Source organism: Adiantum capillus-veneris, chromosome 8 (assembly GCF_014529385.1).
Source record: "Adiantum capillus-veneris isolate H3 chromosome 8, ASM1452938v2, whole genome shotgun sequence".
In the NCBI taxonomy this organism is placed as follows: Eukaryota; Viridiplantae; Streptophyta; class Polypodiopsida; order Polypodiales; family Pteridaceae; genus Adiantum; species Adiantum capillus-veneris.
The window spans coordinates 13118036-13136265 of record NC_140938.1 but is presented as its reverse complement, the minus strand read 5'-3'; the positions used below and the strand labels follow the sequence as shown (position 1 = coordinate 13136265).

Genomic DNA, 18230 nt, shown 5'->3' with positions numbered 1-18230 from the left:
TAGGTGTTACAAGCGGAAATTTCTAGATGCTATTTTTCCTAGTCTGACAACTATTGCGTTCAACCTATTCAATCGTGACTTGAAGAAACTATTTCCCTTGACAATGCATTTATTTGTTGCTGCATTTCGGCAACCTGAACATCAGCAGCGTTAAGCTGCACATCCTGCAACATGTCTTTGACACTCTGTGTGCACTTGACTATGCAAGCACGGAGAGTATCATTGTCGTCTGCATTGCCACCATGGAGCTGTTGCCATATTTGCATCAGCACGTCCTCTAATCTTTGAAATACTGCATCGTCTACACTGTCATGTTGACTCATATCCATTTGCGTTCCCTCGGCTTCCACAGCAGGCTCCGTTGACTCCATCGCTCACACCTACGGTAGCCAACATATAAAAGAAACAGTGATCGGAAAAAAAAGAAAATGCAGCAAAATGAAATTGTAGCAACGTACCTAGCATGCAATTACGTCAGTTTTAGTTTTCTTCAGAAGCGGAATAAAGTCACCTCCAATGCCAGCGTCAATATCGTCGTCTTCGCTATCAGATATGTTTTCGTTGCCGTATTCTCACCTTGCTCCTTGCGGTTCATAAAGAGAAATAATAACACCAATAATTAGGCCGTCAAATTACAGAGGAGTAGTTAATGGAATACCTTTCATTGTTCTGCCATCTTTTCAAGAACCAATCCAGACGGGGGTGAGTGGCACCTTGGAGTACAAAAATGTCGAGTATGTCGTTGTACGTAACCGTGCTAGGAAATGCCATGCACTTCCATAAAGCAACAATTTTCCGTTGCTCCATTCCACGCCCTTGGTAAGGTGTGATCCAAGAGGACGACAGAAGTGCAAGTGGAATACCGTTCCACCACGCTCGACAGAACACATTCCAGCAATAGTCTCTTTCCCTAGGAATTCTTTCAACACAAGAAGCAAGCCAGTGTCTACGTCCACCCCCCCAACGGAGATAGTGATACTTAGCTCGAAAAGCCTCTTCGGACGCCTACTCTCAGCCGCCAACAACTCCTCCTCGGTCTTCCTAGGTCTACCCCTACGGACCAAAGAGGCAGATGCATCCCCGATATCACCAACCGCACGTGCAACTTTCTTCATTCTCACCATGTTAACCTACAGCATTGGACCCTCATAAACACAAAACAATCGAACCACACCACGCTTCACAAATTTTACCAAGCAGCTGATTCATGAAATTATATCTTCGAGAACACTTTCTCGCTGCTGCAACTAATTCCTCTCTTTGAATCATTGACTGCCTTTTGTTTGCTTGAAACACCTCCAACTGCCCTCGCTTAATTTCTCTTAATGAATCTCCTACAGGCAAATAAAATTGCATACACTGTGTGATTGCAGACAAATAAAACTTTGTTTAATTGAGTCACATTGTGTGTGACTGTAGGCACAATAAAACTGTGTTTAATTTATTTGAAGCAAATGAATCACATTTTGTGTCACAATAAAACTGTGTTTAATTGACTTAAAGCAAATGAATCACGGTGTTTAATTGCTTGAATCTCCTACGTAGGCAAATAAAACTGCTTCAACTTGCTTTAAATAAATTGAATACCTCACGGCAAGACCTCCTGCCTGCGCGACCACTGTGCGCATTGCTCTTGTGCAAGGCCTCCTTCCTGCGCGACCAATACCTCAAGACAACACCTCCTCCCTACGCGACCACTGTAAGCGTTGCTTGCACCTCAGGGCAACACCTCTTGCCTGCGTGACCACTGTAAGCGTTGCCTGCGGGACGAATTTCCCAACGACAGCCCCTGCCGCTATCAAATGCCACGCACTGCATTAGTAGCACCTTACCCATGCGAACTGAGGTTTGACGCCCACCTTTCCCATGCGAACTGAGGTTCACAGGCGCGAACTCAGGTTGTTGTGGCGACGGGCAACAATAAACTCACCTTCATCTGGCGCTTTCAAATTTCACCAACGCTAGAGAATCACCCTTGATTCTCCGTTTCATTTGCTTTAAATCAATTGAATCTCCTACTGAGTGTGTGTGCTCTCTCTTTCTCACATACCAAGTGTGTTTGTGAAACTATGTGACTAACAAACAAGTGTCGCCACATAATCACCTAGAATTTCTACAATGAGAGCGAGCCAACTCAATGACCAAAGTTACGCATGCTGATGTGTCAAAATCTGATGTGCCTACACCTGCCTATGACGACCAAGAAAGGATCTCCATTGTCTTTTCCCCCGTGATTAGTGCTCCCACCATGGCTCTCTGCCTCTAATCCCGTCACAGTCGCTGGTCGATTGCTTCTACAACCAATGACCTACCACAATAGGGGGACACCAGCAGAATCTGAGCTTAAAATTCTGCCTGCTGACGTGTAAGCAATGCACAGCATTCCATTTTCCGCCTGCTGACTTGGCACCCTCCCAACGACCGTGACGGCCGGGAATGGGCATTGGTCGACCCATTCTACAACAAGCTCCCGGCTACCGGCTACCGCCGATCGCCTGACCTGCAGAATGCGCCTCCCAATGTCCATTCCCTACACCTTCTAATAAAATGCAAATAAAACCGGAAAAATGGAGTCATTAGCAATGCTCACCTCATGTTTGAAAGTGCACAATAGTTTTAGAGACAGATGGCTAATATAGAGTCAAATATTTTGCATAAACAATGCACTCAGAATCTTTTGCATAAATATTGATACAAGATGGATTCCCCAATCTTCTAGCTTTTAGGGTTGAGCTATTCCTTTTATATCCTGGCTATTAATTAACATTCCAAGTTCTAAGTGGCACAATCGTAAACTAAGGTACACATTTCCACACAAACAATGCTCTGCAATGGAAAATTTTGTGCATTAAGGGCTGTTGTAGAACTGAGAGTTTCATTCAATACTCATGATTGTAAAAGTTTGAAAGTAGAAGAAAAAATTAAAGATCACTGTCTCCTCTACAATAATTTTCCAAATCATGACTTTATCAAACCAAAAGAACAGTAGGAGTAATGACACTACAATAAATCCCTAGATTTAAGTCAACCAAAGCATTGTGATCAGTGACACCCTAATCAATTAGGTTCCCACCTTCCTATCACCATTCAATCCTCCTATTTTTTGAATTCATTAGACATTGTAGATTTGGCTGACATAGTCAATATATAGCCATAATAGTGCCTTGCATTCACATGATACTCAATAAAGCTAGAGCCGATGTGTTCACTTGAAAATGGCCGCCTTCCAAAAAAATTGTTGCAGAGTTCCCTACACCTTAATACTTTCGACTGCTTCCTCAAGTCGACATGTATACAGAAGATAGTCACCGAGGATTTGACATCCACCAATCAGCAAAAGCTATAGCTGAGGGTACACTAGCTAGCCTTTGCCTTCACCCTCCTTGCTTGCTTGTATGCAGCACTTTTCATCCCCAAATAGAACATTAATGATCCAAAGAGCGATAAGTTCTGCAAAAGGAAATTTAATTATCTCTCTCTCTCTCTCTCTCTCTCTCTCTCTCTCTCTCTCACACACACACACACACAAAGGTGCCTAGGTCTCTTCTCGCTGGAGATCCTCACAGAGACTACTCTTAGGAGCAGAGGACCTACACATAGAGGATCCATACAGAGCCAGACCACTACTTTTACAGAGGGACTACTCAGGATGGCCCACCACAGGTTACCCAGCCACACCCTCATTGGGGCATTCTTCTTGATTGAGCCATCCAACTTGGCCGCTCACGATGCCCGAGGATGCGAGGATCTTCACATCGTAGATGAGGTCTACATCAGAGGCTACGGAGCATCATTGAGGGACATCGAGCACTCCCCCCCGGAGAGCTGACCATGGAGGACAGTGATGCCATATTGCAAAGACCCATGGGAGACCTCATGGGATGATTACCATTGTCTACTTCCCCCGTTGTGCACCTCATCGGCCCTCATGTGATTGTACCCCTACCCATATATTTTGAGCTGATGTATTATGTGATGAGGACCTTGATAACGATGAGGATGTAGGTTTTGCTTACATAGCTACCCACTTTAGGTGCCCTCATTTATTTTTCTCTCTATATTCCCTTGACACTGTACTAGTCACACCTCTCTCTCTCTCTCTCTCTCTCTCTCTCTCTCTCTCTCTCTCTCTCTCTCTCACACACACACACACACATCCTGACTCTACAAGCCATTATTGAGGAGGGCAGGTCACATGGGAAACCGATATATTGTAGCTTTGTGGACTTCCGCAAAGCTTTTGATACAATACCCAAAGCTAGACTAATGCTGCAACTGTAGGTCATGGGGGTACCCATAGAGCTCATTTGGGGAATTATGGCTTTATACAGATCAGTTGCAAGGCAGGTAAGCACTCCCGAGGGGATTTCTACCCTGGTTCACTCTACTATTGGAGTGAAGCAAGGACGCTCGCTATCTCCTACTTTGTTTGGTATGTATGTAGATGAGGCCGCTGATTACATTACGAGACTAGGGGACAGAGGAGCACAACTAGTGCGAACATGGATCCCACTTTTGTTCATATTGTGCTGAAGGCCGCTGATTACATTACGAGACTAGGGGACAGAGGAGCACAACTAGTGCGAACATGGATCCCACTTTTGTTCATATTGTGCTGATTTCTGACTCCCCATAGGGAATGCAGCACCATTTGGATGCCTTACATGTGTTTCCGGAGGATAGTGGATTGTTTGTCAATCTTGGTAAAACCAAGGTTATGGTGTTTTAACACCACACCGCAATGGGTCAAGAGGTCAGCTCCCACAATTAACTATGGGTAAGAGATTGTGGAGTATACAGATGCATATACTTATTTGGGGGTAGTTTTGAGTGGCCAGTTTTTTCGTTGAGAAGAGCAGCAGAGACTAGATTGACCAAAGCCTATAAAGCCTTGGGCAAACTTAAGAGGATATGTTCGTAGGTTTAGTTTCAGGAACCTAGAATCAAACTTTGGCTTATGTACCTTGTCCGGCCGCCCACCTTGCCTTGGGCACTCATATATATATGGGGCCGAGGGGGGGGGTACACTTTTCATTATCATGAAATCATTGTACGGGTCTTCTTGCTCTGGTAGTCATGGGGGGCTGATCACCACCTCTTCCCTACACCTAGGGTTTGTGTTGTCTACTCTCTCTCTCTCTCTCTCTCTCTCTCTCTCTCTCTCTCTCTCTCTCTCTCTCTCTCTCTCTCTTTTCCGCACACGCACACTCTCACACGGGGTATTTGGCTGAAATCTGTAGGAAATGAAGAGGATTCTCGCCGGCAAGGCACCGCATGCCGAGCCAGGTAGGAAAGGCAAGATCTGTGGGTGAGGCAGCCTCTAGCCATGCCAAAAGCGTTGATGCTCCCAAAAACACAAATCGGCTGTAAAAACGCAATTGGAAGAGGGGCTTTTCCAGCGATAGAAATGTCCCAGAAGTGTAGCGTTGGCAGTAAGCGGCAACCCACCGTTGCGCTATCTTCCACAGAGGCGGAGTACATAGCAGCTTGCTATGCTGCTTGTGAGGCCATATGGCTACGGAGATTACTGGGAGAGTTGTGTTTCCCCATACTGCTACGCCTCGTCTTTTGTGCGACAATCAGAGTTGCATTGCTATTGCCAAGAACCCTATCTTTCACGCTTGGACAAAGCACATTGAGGTGTAGTACCACTATGTTCGGGAGCGGGTTTTGGCTAGAGATCTTCATTTGGAGTATGTCCCTACCACGGACAATGCAACAGACATCTTCACGAAGGCTGTACTTTGGCTTCTACCTTCAACTTAATTTGTGTTGTCTCAGCATTCAGTGCTGAGAGGGGGTGTTAAAGTTACACCACCATTGCTTCGCCATCTTTGTACGGCTAGTGATTGTCCCGAGCTGGCCACCCATTGCACACCGTGTAGGTTGCACAAGCGGAAACTTTAGCACGTGTCCGGCCTGTCATTTTCGAGCCTCGCTGGGTGCACACACATTTTTAGTCATTTTTGGGACTAAAAGACTTTTATGTTTTTGGCACCACTTACACATTTTGCCCTACCTCAACCTAACATTCTACAAATAGAATGGTTAGGGTCTTGTAGTCATTCATTGTGTATTGAGAGCGTCATTTATAGAGCACTTGTGTTTCTAGTGTTTTCTCTCTCTCTCTCCAGCGTTTCCGGCGCACGTGACTCTCACCCTCTCCGCTGCTCACTCTCACACATACTGTGTCCATGTCTCTATAGAAGTAATGACTAGAGAGGGTGAGTTTTCTCTAAAGAGTCACCAAGCCTCCCTAGAGTTCTGGCTGAAGAGTATCTGATAAATATCTCTCTCAAGCTGAGCTAAGAAAGATCTCTTTGTTCGCCATATAAAGCGGCGGAAGAGTATACGTGACTGCCCATGTGTGATCTCTCCCAAAGCCATCTCTCTTCGTAGTCGGACTCTTGTCTCTCAACACTCAACATCATACCAACTATTCTAAGGCGTGCTCCCAAACCCTAGTCTCCCACTAGGCTGAGAGTGGGGGAAAGCTATGACTGTTGTGTGTATCGTCTTTGTCAATATCTAGGTGAGCTCTGACAAGGGTCTATGGGGATTCTCGCCTACAAGAAGAGTATACAGCTCCTCTATACACTCCATCTGTCTCTCTGCAAAAGTGGTATCTCAGATGGATGTGCTGGATGGTGAAAGCCACTGTAAGGTGCAGCGGAATGAATGTTTGAACTTTGCTCAAGATGAGTGCTCCAAACTGTGCTCAAGGTTCCTTTTACTTACGGAAGGGAGGGCCTTCCGTTCCTTTAGTGAGAGAGTGCAATGGACACAAACAAAGTGAATGGACACTATGCGTGAAAGTGTATGAGACTGAGAGATAGAGAAGAGAATACGACACCAGAGACGTTGTAAAACCCTCCTCCAAAGGCCCCACTCTCTATGGCGAGAGCGGTCTACTTATGATTGCACAAATCTCTACAATGCTTGGACTTGCCGATGATGAGGACGACGACGAGATAGGCTGAAATCTGAAACTGCTAAGGGCTGAAATCTGCAAATCTTTATTTGCTGAATTTTGACTCTATGTCGGGGACGATGTCAATGACGACGATGCGACGACGACGACGCGCTGAAAACGCAGATGCTGAACTCTGCATTTTCCGGGCTGAAACTGTAAACCTTGCGGAAACTGGTCGTGCGACGAGGAACTACTACGGAAAGGTAAGATCTGTGAGGTTCGAGACTTGATATGCGGTGTCTAAGGGCTGAAAACTGAAAACGCTGATGGTTCTTGATGTTCCGTCGCGGTAAATCTGCAAAACGTTGGGGCTGATCTGCAAATCAAAAATGCTAGGGCTAAAAATGGCTTTGCTGTCGCCGGATGGCCTGCAACTGCAAAATGCTAGGTCTCTTGTTGAGTCTTCTGTCGCCAGGGATCTGCAAGAAGCAAAAACGCTGTCTGATCTGGTCCAAAAACGCTAGGTGGTTGCTGTGGAGCAAAAACGCTAGGGCTTGGGGTTCTGCTGAGAAGTTGTCTGTTGAGCGAGTGCTCCTGCTGCCTCTTCTACCAATTAGTGCTAGTCTAGGTTTGCTTATATACAAACTAGGTTTGCTTATATACAAACTTACTCAATTTGCCCTACCTACTTTCCAACAAAAGTCGCTTAAAAATAATAAGTGAAAAATGTCAAAAATAGGAAAAATAGGCTAAATGCACTGGAAAATTCCCTTGAAGGATTCTGATGGATTCTGATGGGAATGCTTATAATCATGCTGTGTGCAACCAGAGGATATGCATCTATACTAAGTGACTGGGCATGCACGGTCTGCGAACACACTCACAAAAGTGTCAGATCACTTCCTATTCTAGACTGACTGGATTGACTGAATCCTTGTCGTGTTGTAGCTTGTCCACGGACACATAGGGTTGGATGTGTCAAGTGACATCCCCTCCTTTTCAAAGTGAGGTATTGGTACCGAACTGTATGGCATCGAGGGAGATCGCCAACAACATCCAGAATCTTGGAAGGGACTCTTCGCCAGCCCACTCTGAGGTGTGGGTCGTGCGATACTTGAACTTCATAAAGGTATGCAACGCTTACTTCTTTGGGCCGCGCCAAAAGCGACACAATGTCTTCTGTGGCTCCTTCGATGATTCAACTTCGTCGAGAATCATGCTTCTTCCTTCTTCAAGAATCTCCACGGCTAAAAATTCCTGAAACCATTTCCAACACAAAACCATGAACATACGTATTCCATGTAAAGTGAGTGGAAAAAATCATGTCTCCCTAAAAGAGTGTGCATGCAATGTAGATGAACAAAGAGACGGAGTGCCAAACCATTCACCACACACACGCAAACAATGAGATCGAATCTTTCTCTTATGATCTAAAGCAATCAACTGTGGCAATTCACAACGGAAATGCCCACTCATACTTTCATGTGCTCTTTCTACAACTGTCGTGCCAAGGAAGAGACATGGAATGTGACTTCCTTGAATGCATACTTTTCATGAACAATCTGCATACATTCGTGCTCATTCATGAGTGAAACATGCTCAATGTACAATATGTCATGCCTAGGAAAAGAGATCACATAAAGACGTTGACAAAAATACAGGAAACGATCACGAATGAAACACTCGTACAATGCGTGCGTATGAATCATGCGAACACATAATACTTCCTGTGAAGGTTCTTTGGGCCTAGGTTCGAGAGCCGAGATCGGTTCTTCGTGATTGATCGAATTTGCAACGAGGTTAGCTTTGCTAGAAAAAGCATCAACTAACTTATCATCCTTGTGAACAATCACGTCCTCTTCATGCAAATCATTATGCTTGTGAGAAATCACATCTTGATCATGCAAATCATCATGCTCATCATTATCATCCAAATCATCATGTTTGTCATTCAAATCATCATGCTTCTCATAATCATGCAAATCCTGTGCGTCATGCTTGGGAGAAGAAGAGACTGAGAGAGTCTCTGTCTCCTGAATCTCTTGCATATGTGCCTGCACTTGAGAAAAGAGTCGCAAGAACTCTTTCATGTGTCGGTCGCTTTGTTCTTGTTTTGCTTTGGCTGCCTTTCTTTCTGCTTCTCTTTCTGCTTTTCTTTCTACGTGTCTGCGATCCATTTCTGCTTTTCTTTGTGCGTGTCTTGCTTCGCGTTCTGACTTCATGTCCATCACCACCTTGTCGAAAGCCTCCATAGGAGTTAGTACAATCCTTGACGTAGATGGGGAAGGGGGAGAGTTGGAAAAACCTCCTGGTGGGGAAAATTCTTCTTCGCCTCTCTCATGCGCATCACCTCCAAGTGAAGTATCCATTCCGCTTCGAGTGATGACCATTCTGAAGTCGTGGGTTCTTGTGGTCTTGGGTTCTTAAGTTCACAAGGAACTTGGGTTCTTGGGGGTCTTGGTTCTTGGGTTCTTGAGTTCTTGAGGTTCTTGCGGGTCTTGAGATTCTTCTTTCGCTTGCAATCTGTGTTAGAGAAGGATCTTCTCTTCACCCGAGTTCTGCTCTTTTCCGCGGACGCGCCCCTTAGCAGCCTTGCGCTCACACCAAGGTTGCTTTTTCCCACCTCACGTCGATTGGCCGGCCGCTAAGTGCACGGTCCGCTCTCAACGACTGAAAGAGGCACAAAGGGAGGCTGAACAAGCCCTTCTTTCTGGGGTTTCCTGTCACTCTTCAAAAACACCATTAGGAATCGACACGCCTAAGTGAACTTGGGTTCCTGCGACATCAACAAGCAAAACAAAATTATGTGGTTCTTCTGGTTCTTTCCTTGAGTGATACAGAACACTGCCAAAGCTCTGATACCAACGTTAGGTGCAACGGAATGAATGTTTGAACTTTGCTCAAGATGAGTGCTCCGAATTGTGCTCAAGGTTCCTTTTACTTACGGAAGGGAGAGCCTTCCGTTCCTTTAGTGAGAGAGTGCAATGGACACAAACAAAGTGAATGGACACTGTGCGTGAAAGTGTATGAGACTGAGAGATAGAGAAGAGAATACGACACCAGAGACGTTGTAAAACCCTCCTCCGAAGGCCCCACTCTATGGCGAGAGCAGTCTACTTATGATTGCACAAATCTCTACGATGCTTGGACTTGCCGACGATGTCGACGACGATGAGGACGACGACGAGACGGGCTGAAATCTGAAACTGCTAAGAGCTGAAATCTGCAAATCTTTATCTGCTGAATTTTGACTCTATGTCGGGGACGATGTCGATGACGACGATGCGACGACGAGGACGCGCTGAAAACACAGATGCTGAACTCTGCGTTTTCCGGGCTGAAACTGTAAACCTTGCGGAAACTGGCCGTGCAACGAGGAATTGCTGCGGGAAGGTGAGATCTGTGAGATTCGGGACTTATCTGCGGTGTTCAAGGGCTGAAAACTGAAAACGCTCATGGTTCCTGATGTTCCGTCGCGGTAAATCTGCAAAACGCTGGGGCTGATCTGCAAATCAAAAACGCTAGGGCTGAAAATGGCTTTGTTGTTGCCGGATGGCCTGCAACTACAAAACGCTAGTCTCTTGCTGAGTCTTCTATCGCCAGGGATCTGCAAGAAGCAAAAACGCTGGCTGATCTGGTCCAAAAACGCTAGGTGGTTGCTGTGGAGCAAAAACGCTAGGGCTTCGGGTTCTGCTGAGAAGTTGCCTGTTGAGCGAGTGCTCCTGCTGCCTCTTCTGCCAATTAGTGCTAGTCTAGGTTTGCTTATATACAAACTTACTCAATTTGCCCTACCTACTTTCCAACAAAAGTCACTTAAAAATAATAAGTGAAAAATGTCAAAAATAGGGCAAATAGGCTAGATGCACTGGAAAATTCCCCTGAAGGATTCTGATGGATTCTAATGGGAATGCTTATGATCATGCTGTGTGCAACCAGAGGATATGCATCTATACTAAGTGACTGGGCATGCACGGTTTGCGAACAGACCACTTCCTATTCTAAACTAACTGGACTGACTGAACCCTTGTCGTGTTGTAGCTTGTCCACGGACACATACGGTTGGATGTGTCACGTGACAGCCACCAATATTGTAAGTAAAATCTACTACAAAAGATATTTGAGCATGATCTGCAACCACTCCAATAGGTCTGGGCGAGATTGATAAGTCCTAAATGCGTGGTAGAAGTGATGTGGGAGTCAAAACATGATCCACAATGCGAGCACCATGTCTATGAGGGAAGCAAGTGAAGTTGCCTAAACTAGAGTATCTATCAAGGCCATTCAAAATAGCCAATCCATGTGTTGCGCTCATCTCAATCAGATATCTCCCATACTCTGTAAATTCCTTAGCATCCTCTGAGGTCCTAAAGAGCCCCATCTCTCTCTAGTCTAGCTCTCTCAACATCTCCTCGGAAGTGTCAAAGAAAGATGCCTGATGACATGTTGTCCTAGCATTGAGATCCCCAAGTAGGACGACATCTCCACCCCTCGAGAACTCCCAAATATCCTCATCTAGTATCATGTATGGTGACTGCCCCTTAGGCGAAGCATAGATGTGCTAGGAGGGAAGTAACATATGGCAATGTAGAGAGCTCTACCCTCCTCCGCTCTAACTCTGACCCACATATAGCGGGCACTCTCATCTCTGTGAACCACCTGGATGATAGGGTGTAACTCCTCCCTAAATAGCATTGTTGCTACTCTTGATATTTGCTATTGTGCTCCTCCCTAAATAACACTGCTTCCTGATCCTCTGCTACTGTGCTCATTACGAGCCACTTGTCTACATGTGCTCTCCCATCTATATCCAATCACCCTCGGGAGTGCGCTTTCTGGGCTCATAACAGTTAGTTGTTCAGCCCTTTAAATTGAGGGGGGGTGTGTGTGTGTGTGTGTGTGTGTGTGTGTGTGTGTGTGTGTGTGTGTGTGTGTGTGTGTGTGTGTGTGTGTGTGTGTGTGTGTGAGCGCACGCGCACGGTGTACGTGCGCACGCATGTGTTTAAACGTGGCCAATATGACAAGTTCTCCACTTTCTCCCTCAAGCTGAGCTTGGACAAAGCAAGTGCCGACATGTGGCCCCTTATCTGGCTATTAATGTGAGAGTGGAGGCGCCCTAGCTAAAAATGGCATATGTGGAGTGCAAATGGGTCGTCGGGTTCATAAGAGGTCGCCTGTGCACTTGCCTTGCATGTGTGGTCACCTGCCATGCATGAACTCCAATTAACTTGCATGGACCGCCACCTGCCATGCATGGACTGCATGCTTTGCCAGACAGGGTCTATCTGCTCAAGCTCTTCTCTCTATTTCAAGCGCCCTGCAAAAATTCAGCAGCCATGACCAACGGATCAGCCCCAAAACATGGCAATGTTTTGGGGCTGATCCATCGCTTTTGTGTAAGTGGCTGAGCCACAGAAAATAGCAAGAAACGAAGTACAAGTACCCATCTCATATTGAGTGGAATAGGAGAAGCAAATTCATGGCATATCCCAAATTACAGAAATATAATGGATTGAAAGAATACATCTCAGATAAAAGATTCTAGATCCTGATGGCAAATGCATGTGATAGCACTGGTTGTGGATAGTCGTCAGAGACCATCTGCTACTACACTTCAACTCCAAGCCTGTGTAGAATATAGAAGTGAAACATATAGCCCAATGCATCTATTTTTCAAATAGCGTGCATTGTGAGAAAATATATGTATCACAATCATAAAAATGCTGTTATAAAATTTGGAGATTATTTATTTCTCAATTGAAGAGTCCCAATTCCCCGACTAAGGGGGATCTTGCCCGTGCAACTCTTCGTCAAACATGCAACGCTTCACTGAACAGTTGCAGCTATACATGGCAGGGTTGCAATGTTTGATTAAAGAGTGTAACTAATCTTCTAAAGGAAATGGCTCAACATGGGGGAAAATGACTAGTGATATGTGACATGGATATTAATATAAATCCCTTAAGTATCTGAGACTTTGATGATCTGTTTTAATCACAAAATCTGCTTTGAGTAGATAATGCTTGACAATAGAGGCACGAAGGTTTTGCATCTTGAAGGCGCCTGCTTTCAATATTTGTATGGTCTTGTTGATCTAAACTTAGTAGATGGAAATGCTGTTGTACCTCAAAAGCTCTACGTCGATCAATAACAATAACAATGAGTTCACAACTGAGAAGGTTCTCAAGCTTTTCAAAGGGCTTCCTTTTGTCTTCGTCCACACACAAAGATGTTCTGCGTGAGATCATGTGGAGGACGTGCCACATTAGCGAAGTGTCGTATAATATAAAGATAAGCCATGAGAACTGCATATATCACGTACTAAGTGGGTAAAGGCAATGATTAAATTGCATGAATCTTGGTTGGATTCATTCTCACTTGGTTGTGAAATAGTAAATGGTCATTTTCGAACAGCATGAATCTTGGTTGGATTCATTCTCGCATGTTTATGAGATACTATATCGCCACATAAAGAATTTGTTAAAATTCAATTTTCTCAAGGTTTATCTGGGCTCCTCAAAGAAGGAATTTTTGTAAGGCCGAAAGACTTCGACCGTCATTCACTAAAAGTTTCTGGTGCTTTTGTAAGGCCTAAAAGCATTCCCAGAAATCGAGTCACGTATAATGAGACCCCTCTCTACCTTAAAAGGTAATGGGAGACTAATGCCCACCCAGCTTGGCTATGAGGAAGAGAACCCTCTCTCTTTTATTGACATCTGGAGAGCCTTCCTTCCATGTAAGTTGACTAGTCTGCAACAATCATGCGCGTGCCTTCTGATGCTGGAAAGCTTTCAACAATTTTTGAACTACATGTTACCCCCTCTGATGCCCCACGTGGTACCTCCTCCTCCGGCATTAGAAAGTACAAGAGCTTCCAACTGGCAACCTTCTCAGCCGTCTATTCCAATTGGAGGAGTTTTCAGGAATATAGTGCAGCCATCTGACCCTGATCCAGTGCAACCGCCTTTGCCACTGCCATTGCCCCCACCTCCACCACCACCAGGCTACAATGGTTGGAGCCCATATGGATACTCTTATTATCCATACCCAGGATATGCACCTAACCAACCCAAAGATTTCAAAGATGGCAGCACGAGAGTCAAATTTTTCACTTTTTCCAGGGTGAAAGATCGCAAGAAAGCATTGCAGTTCCTACAACAATTCGACAACATCTATGCTTTGGGGAATAAGAAGAAAAATCTCGAGCAGCGGGATTTCTTAGAGATAATGCTATGCAATGGTAGAGTTGAATAGCGACACAACCGCATGCTCCAAGGACCTGGCAAGCTTTCAAGACAATTTTTGCACACAGTTACATGACTTCTATGTTTGAAGTCCGGATTTTGGCAGAGTGGGGCAACTTGAAAATGCTTGCTAGTAACTGCCACCTTGTGATCTCAACTTACTTGATGTAAACCTTACGGTCTTTTTGAGATGTTTTCAGGGTAAAAAAATAGCCTACTTTGAATGTCGCAAATTTTAGACCAAAGAACCAGCAAAACCTTAATTCCACACACCTACACACACCCAGCTTGACCAAAAAAAGAGGACCCTCTCTGTCTTGTCAAGCTGTGGAAACCCTCCTTCCATGTAAGTTGATAGGTCTGCTAGGGTCATTCAATAAAACATGTAAGGGGAGACCACATGCTCTTACCAGTAAAAATCAAAGTAAATGCCCCTCTATAATCTCGACTTACTTATAATATTAAGGTCTTTGATTTTGAGATATTTCTGTGAATGAAAACCACTACCTTTGAAAAAACAAGTTTGACACTTCCTGGCCCAAAGGACCAGCTGAATTTGGAACTCAAAAACGTTCTTAATGTCTCCAAAAACTACTCTTTAACACCGAGTACCTTCACAACCCAGTATTTTAAAACAAAAGTTAAATTTATAAATAGTAGAAGTAGATCAGGAGATCAACATACCTTTAGAAACTGTATAAACTCTCTTGAATAGTCTGAAGACGACAAATCATAATTGTAGAAGTCATGCATGATGGGTGTAACAGATGCCAAGAAAATAAGCTGCACAAACAGTAGGCAAAACATCCCATGCGTGGAAAATCAACTTCAAAAAACTATGGTCAGGGATATAAAGTTTTGATGAGTTTCCCTGTTACATTACCAATAGATATGCCCCTAAACTGCTGCCAAAAAAGAAAAGTATCGCACCAACACCCTCTAGCGCCATGGCAGCCATCAGTAAGTATTTTATCTGCAAAAGTTACAAAAAATTTATGACCATGCGTTAATGCTACATTGACTTCCATAGCAATTCGTGTACATAGCTAGTTTTGGAACCCTCTCACATAAATGATTTGCACACACGTTTTGATGGATGTTATTACACTTTGGTGGGCATCTGGCATTACGAGCATGTGGATTTAGGTTAGAGGAACCACGATCTGCCGATTCCCGTGGCAATTTGATTCTTGAATTGGGAGATGTGCGGCATATTAATATATGAAAGAGGTTTAGGCTACCTACATTGTCCTGGAAACAACGTTATGGATTATATTTGAACATAACGACACTCTCCCAGTGCAATGTGGTACCAACTTGCCATGGTGTACTAAGGGCCGAGGCAATAATTTATGCCAGCATTTGCAACATCACCACAAATTAATAAAAAACTCCATGCAAATTTAGGGAGCTAGCTGCTAAACAGAGAGGGGCTACACTAAGACTCCATAGCGATTGAAGATGCTTCCAACATGCATAGAAAATAATGATCCACAAACACTCACTCTTGTTGCATAATCCCTTGAATGAAACCAGATTCAAATATCAATCTCAAATAAACCTTTATGAGAGGACATTAGTTGTCTTGGTGATTCAAAAGCAACTTGCCCACACCCATGCCCGGAAGCTCATTTAAGTGGGAAATATTGGATGTAACAGATCCTCATTAGCTTTACCTAGTGTGTCAGGAGATTTCCCCTTCTGTAACAAAGAAAGGGGTTTTTATAGTAGATGTCAAAGATTCGGGTAGGACATTTTCTTCAAAAACAACAAAATGTCCAAAAAACAACAAGGCAATCATACTTCCAAAGAATTCTAACGAAAATCCTGCTCGCCTTCACGCTATGCAAGACGGGCAAGGGTGGACAGCCTGGACTCCTCGGTCAACGCTCTTTCTCTAACTGTGTTTTGCAGCTCCGCACCCAATTACGCAAATCGGATCATGAGCGCAAAGAGGCATTCCTTTTCCGATTGAACGAGTATATCAAGTTTGATGTAGAAGTCTTCGACCCCGTGGATCTCAACAAGGCGATAGCAATTGCTCTCTCCCAAGAGATAAAGCACAACAAAGGAAAGCCTAAGGAGAACAAGTCTTCTCACAGTACCTCTCAGACTCCTCAGAACCCACAGAACGGTAAGAACGGTCAGAATGGTAAGAACGGTAACTCTTCTAGCAATCTTTCTCTAATCCTTCGAAAAAGAACTCTCAAAATGAATCTAAGGGTAAAGCTAAAGCACCTGCTAAACCTAAGCTAACCCCGGATGAAAAAGCCGCACAAGGAATCATAAGAGGATACATAACGGTAGAAGAGCAAATCATTTATGCTAAGGAAGGTCGATGTTATCAATGTCACGTCAAGGGTCACATTAAGAAGGCTTGTCCTAAGACAGCATCACCTAAAGAACCCAAAGCACCGACAGCTACCACAACTTACAAGCACTTTAATGAACCAATCTGAGTCTCCACATGTTTCTGATACACACATTGATGAGTCTCACTTTAAATGTTATGGTCATGAGAAGGGTCAACGTTTTGTCATATTGTTTGATTTAGGCAGTATACATGATGTGATTGGTGCCTCTCTTGTAGTGAGAGCCCGTTAGCCAGACAACTCCTCTCGAGGTGTCGGGCTTTGCTCCCGGTATGGACTCTCACATTACGCAAGTGTCTTGATGTGTTATTCGCTGTTCAACAAGCTGCCTTCCGTAAAAAAATTGTCGTGTCTCCTCTATCAAGATGTGATATGATTTTGGGCATTAGATGGTTTCGTGAGCATAACCCTCTCGTTGATTGGGCGGACAATACTCACTCTAAATGCCAAAAGTTACTCTCCCATGATCATTTGTGGTGAGGAGGGTTTGCATTCTTTACCTCTCATTTCTCATGTGCAGGCGAAGCGTGAATTACGAAGAGGACCACAAGCTCTATTCATCTATGCCTCTCCAGTTATCCAGAGCATTAAGGCTCCAGACAGGTATTCAAATTTGTTTACCAAGTATGAGCACCTCTTTTTGCAAGATGATCTTCCACCCCGTCTCCCTCCCAAGCGACCGAAGGACCGTCGCATCGAACTCACGGAGGGGGCACAGCCAGTCAGTAAGACTCCCTACCATTTGAACAAGACTCGAGAAGAAGAGTTAGAGCGACAACTCACCGAGTTGGTGGCCAGAGGATTCATATGTCCTAGTGTAAGTCCTTTTGTTGCTCCTATCTTATTTGTTCGCAAGAAGGATCGTTCGTCTCGTTTGTTTGTTGATTACAGGACATTGAACAAGATTACCGTCAAGGATAAGTTTCCGATACCTCGCATTGAGTATATCCTCGATAAGCTCAATGGAGCAAAGGCTTGCAATAAGGTCGATCTCAAAAGTGGATACCATCAAGTAAGGGTATTCAAAGGCCACATCTACAAGACCGCTTTTCGCACAGAGCGAGGGCAATGGGAGTATGTGGTCATGCCTTTGGATTGACAGGTGCCGTGGATACATTTAACCGTCTCATGGTAGGCCATTTTGGCGATATGGTTGGTCTATGTGTGTTCATCTTTCTTGATGATATTCTCAGTTTTTCTACATCGTGGAACAACATGAAAAGGATATAGAAAGGGTTTTAATCCGTTTGGATGACTGTCAGTTGTACATTGCAGCTAAGAAATCTGAGTTTTTTCTCGTTGAAGATACTTATCTGGGTTATATCATTTCTGCAGAAGACGTCAAGCTAGATCCCGCGAAGGTGGAACAGGTACGTAATTGGGATATGCCCAAAACTGCATACAGTTCGCACATAGAGAATTTTGCATGCATTGCCGTACCCATGACAGATGTTTTGAAAGGGGTAAAGACTCACGGACAACACGTGGATTTTCCCGAAGCAGCCGTTGAGGCTTTCGCAGCTCTCAAGGTTGCGGTGACAAAAGCGCCGTGTCTCCTTGCCTCTTGGGATGATCCCTTTGAGGTATGGACGAATGCGAGCAATGTCGCCATAGTGTTGTGCTTCAGCAGCATGGCTGTCTAGTTGCATTCCTTAGTCGGAAGCTAAATAGTGCAGAAAAGAACTATTCAGTTTATGACAAAGA

General features: G+C 44.4%; 1 protein-coding gene and 1 pseudogene across 2 annotated transcripts in view; both read right to left on the bottom strand.

Moving 5' to 3' along the window:
- Positions 1 to 6: 6 nt before the first annotated feature.
- On the bottom strand, positions 7 to 807 carry LOC147451689 (uncharacterized; annotated as a pseudogene).
- Positions 808 to 2949: 2142 nt separating this feature from the next.
- The window catches only part of LOC147451688 (uncharacterized), a 49797-nt gene continuing 34516 nt past the window's right edge, over positions 2950 to 18230 (bottom strand). For both annotated transcript variants that reach the window (XM_086518800.1, XM_086518801.1), the window contains 3 exons: positions 15038 to 15127; positions 14839 to 14937; positions 2950 to 3450 (listed from right to left, as the gene is read on the bottom strand). In XM_086518800.1, the coding sequence (XP_086374926.1) occupies positions 3358 to 3450; positions 14839 to 14937; positions 15038 to 15127 (282 nt within the window). In that variant the 3' untranslated portion in view covers positions 2950 to 3357. The remainder of the gene's footprint in view (positions 3451 to 14838; positions 14938 to 15037; positions 15128 to 18230) is intronic.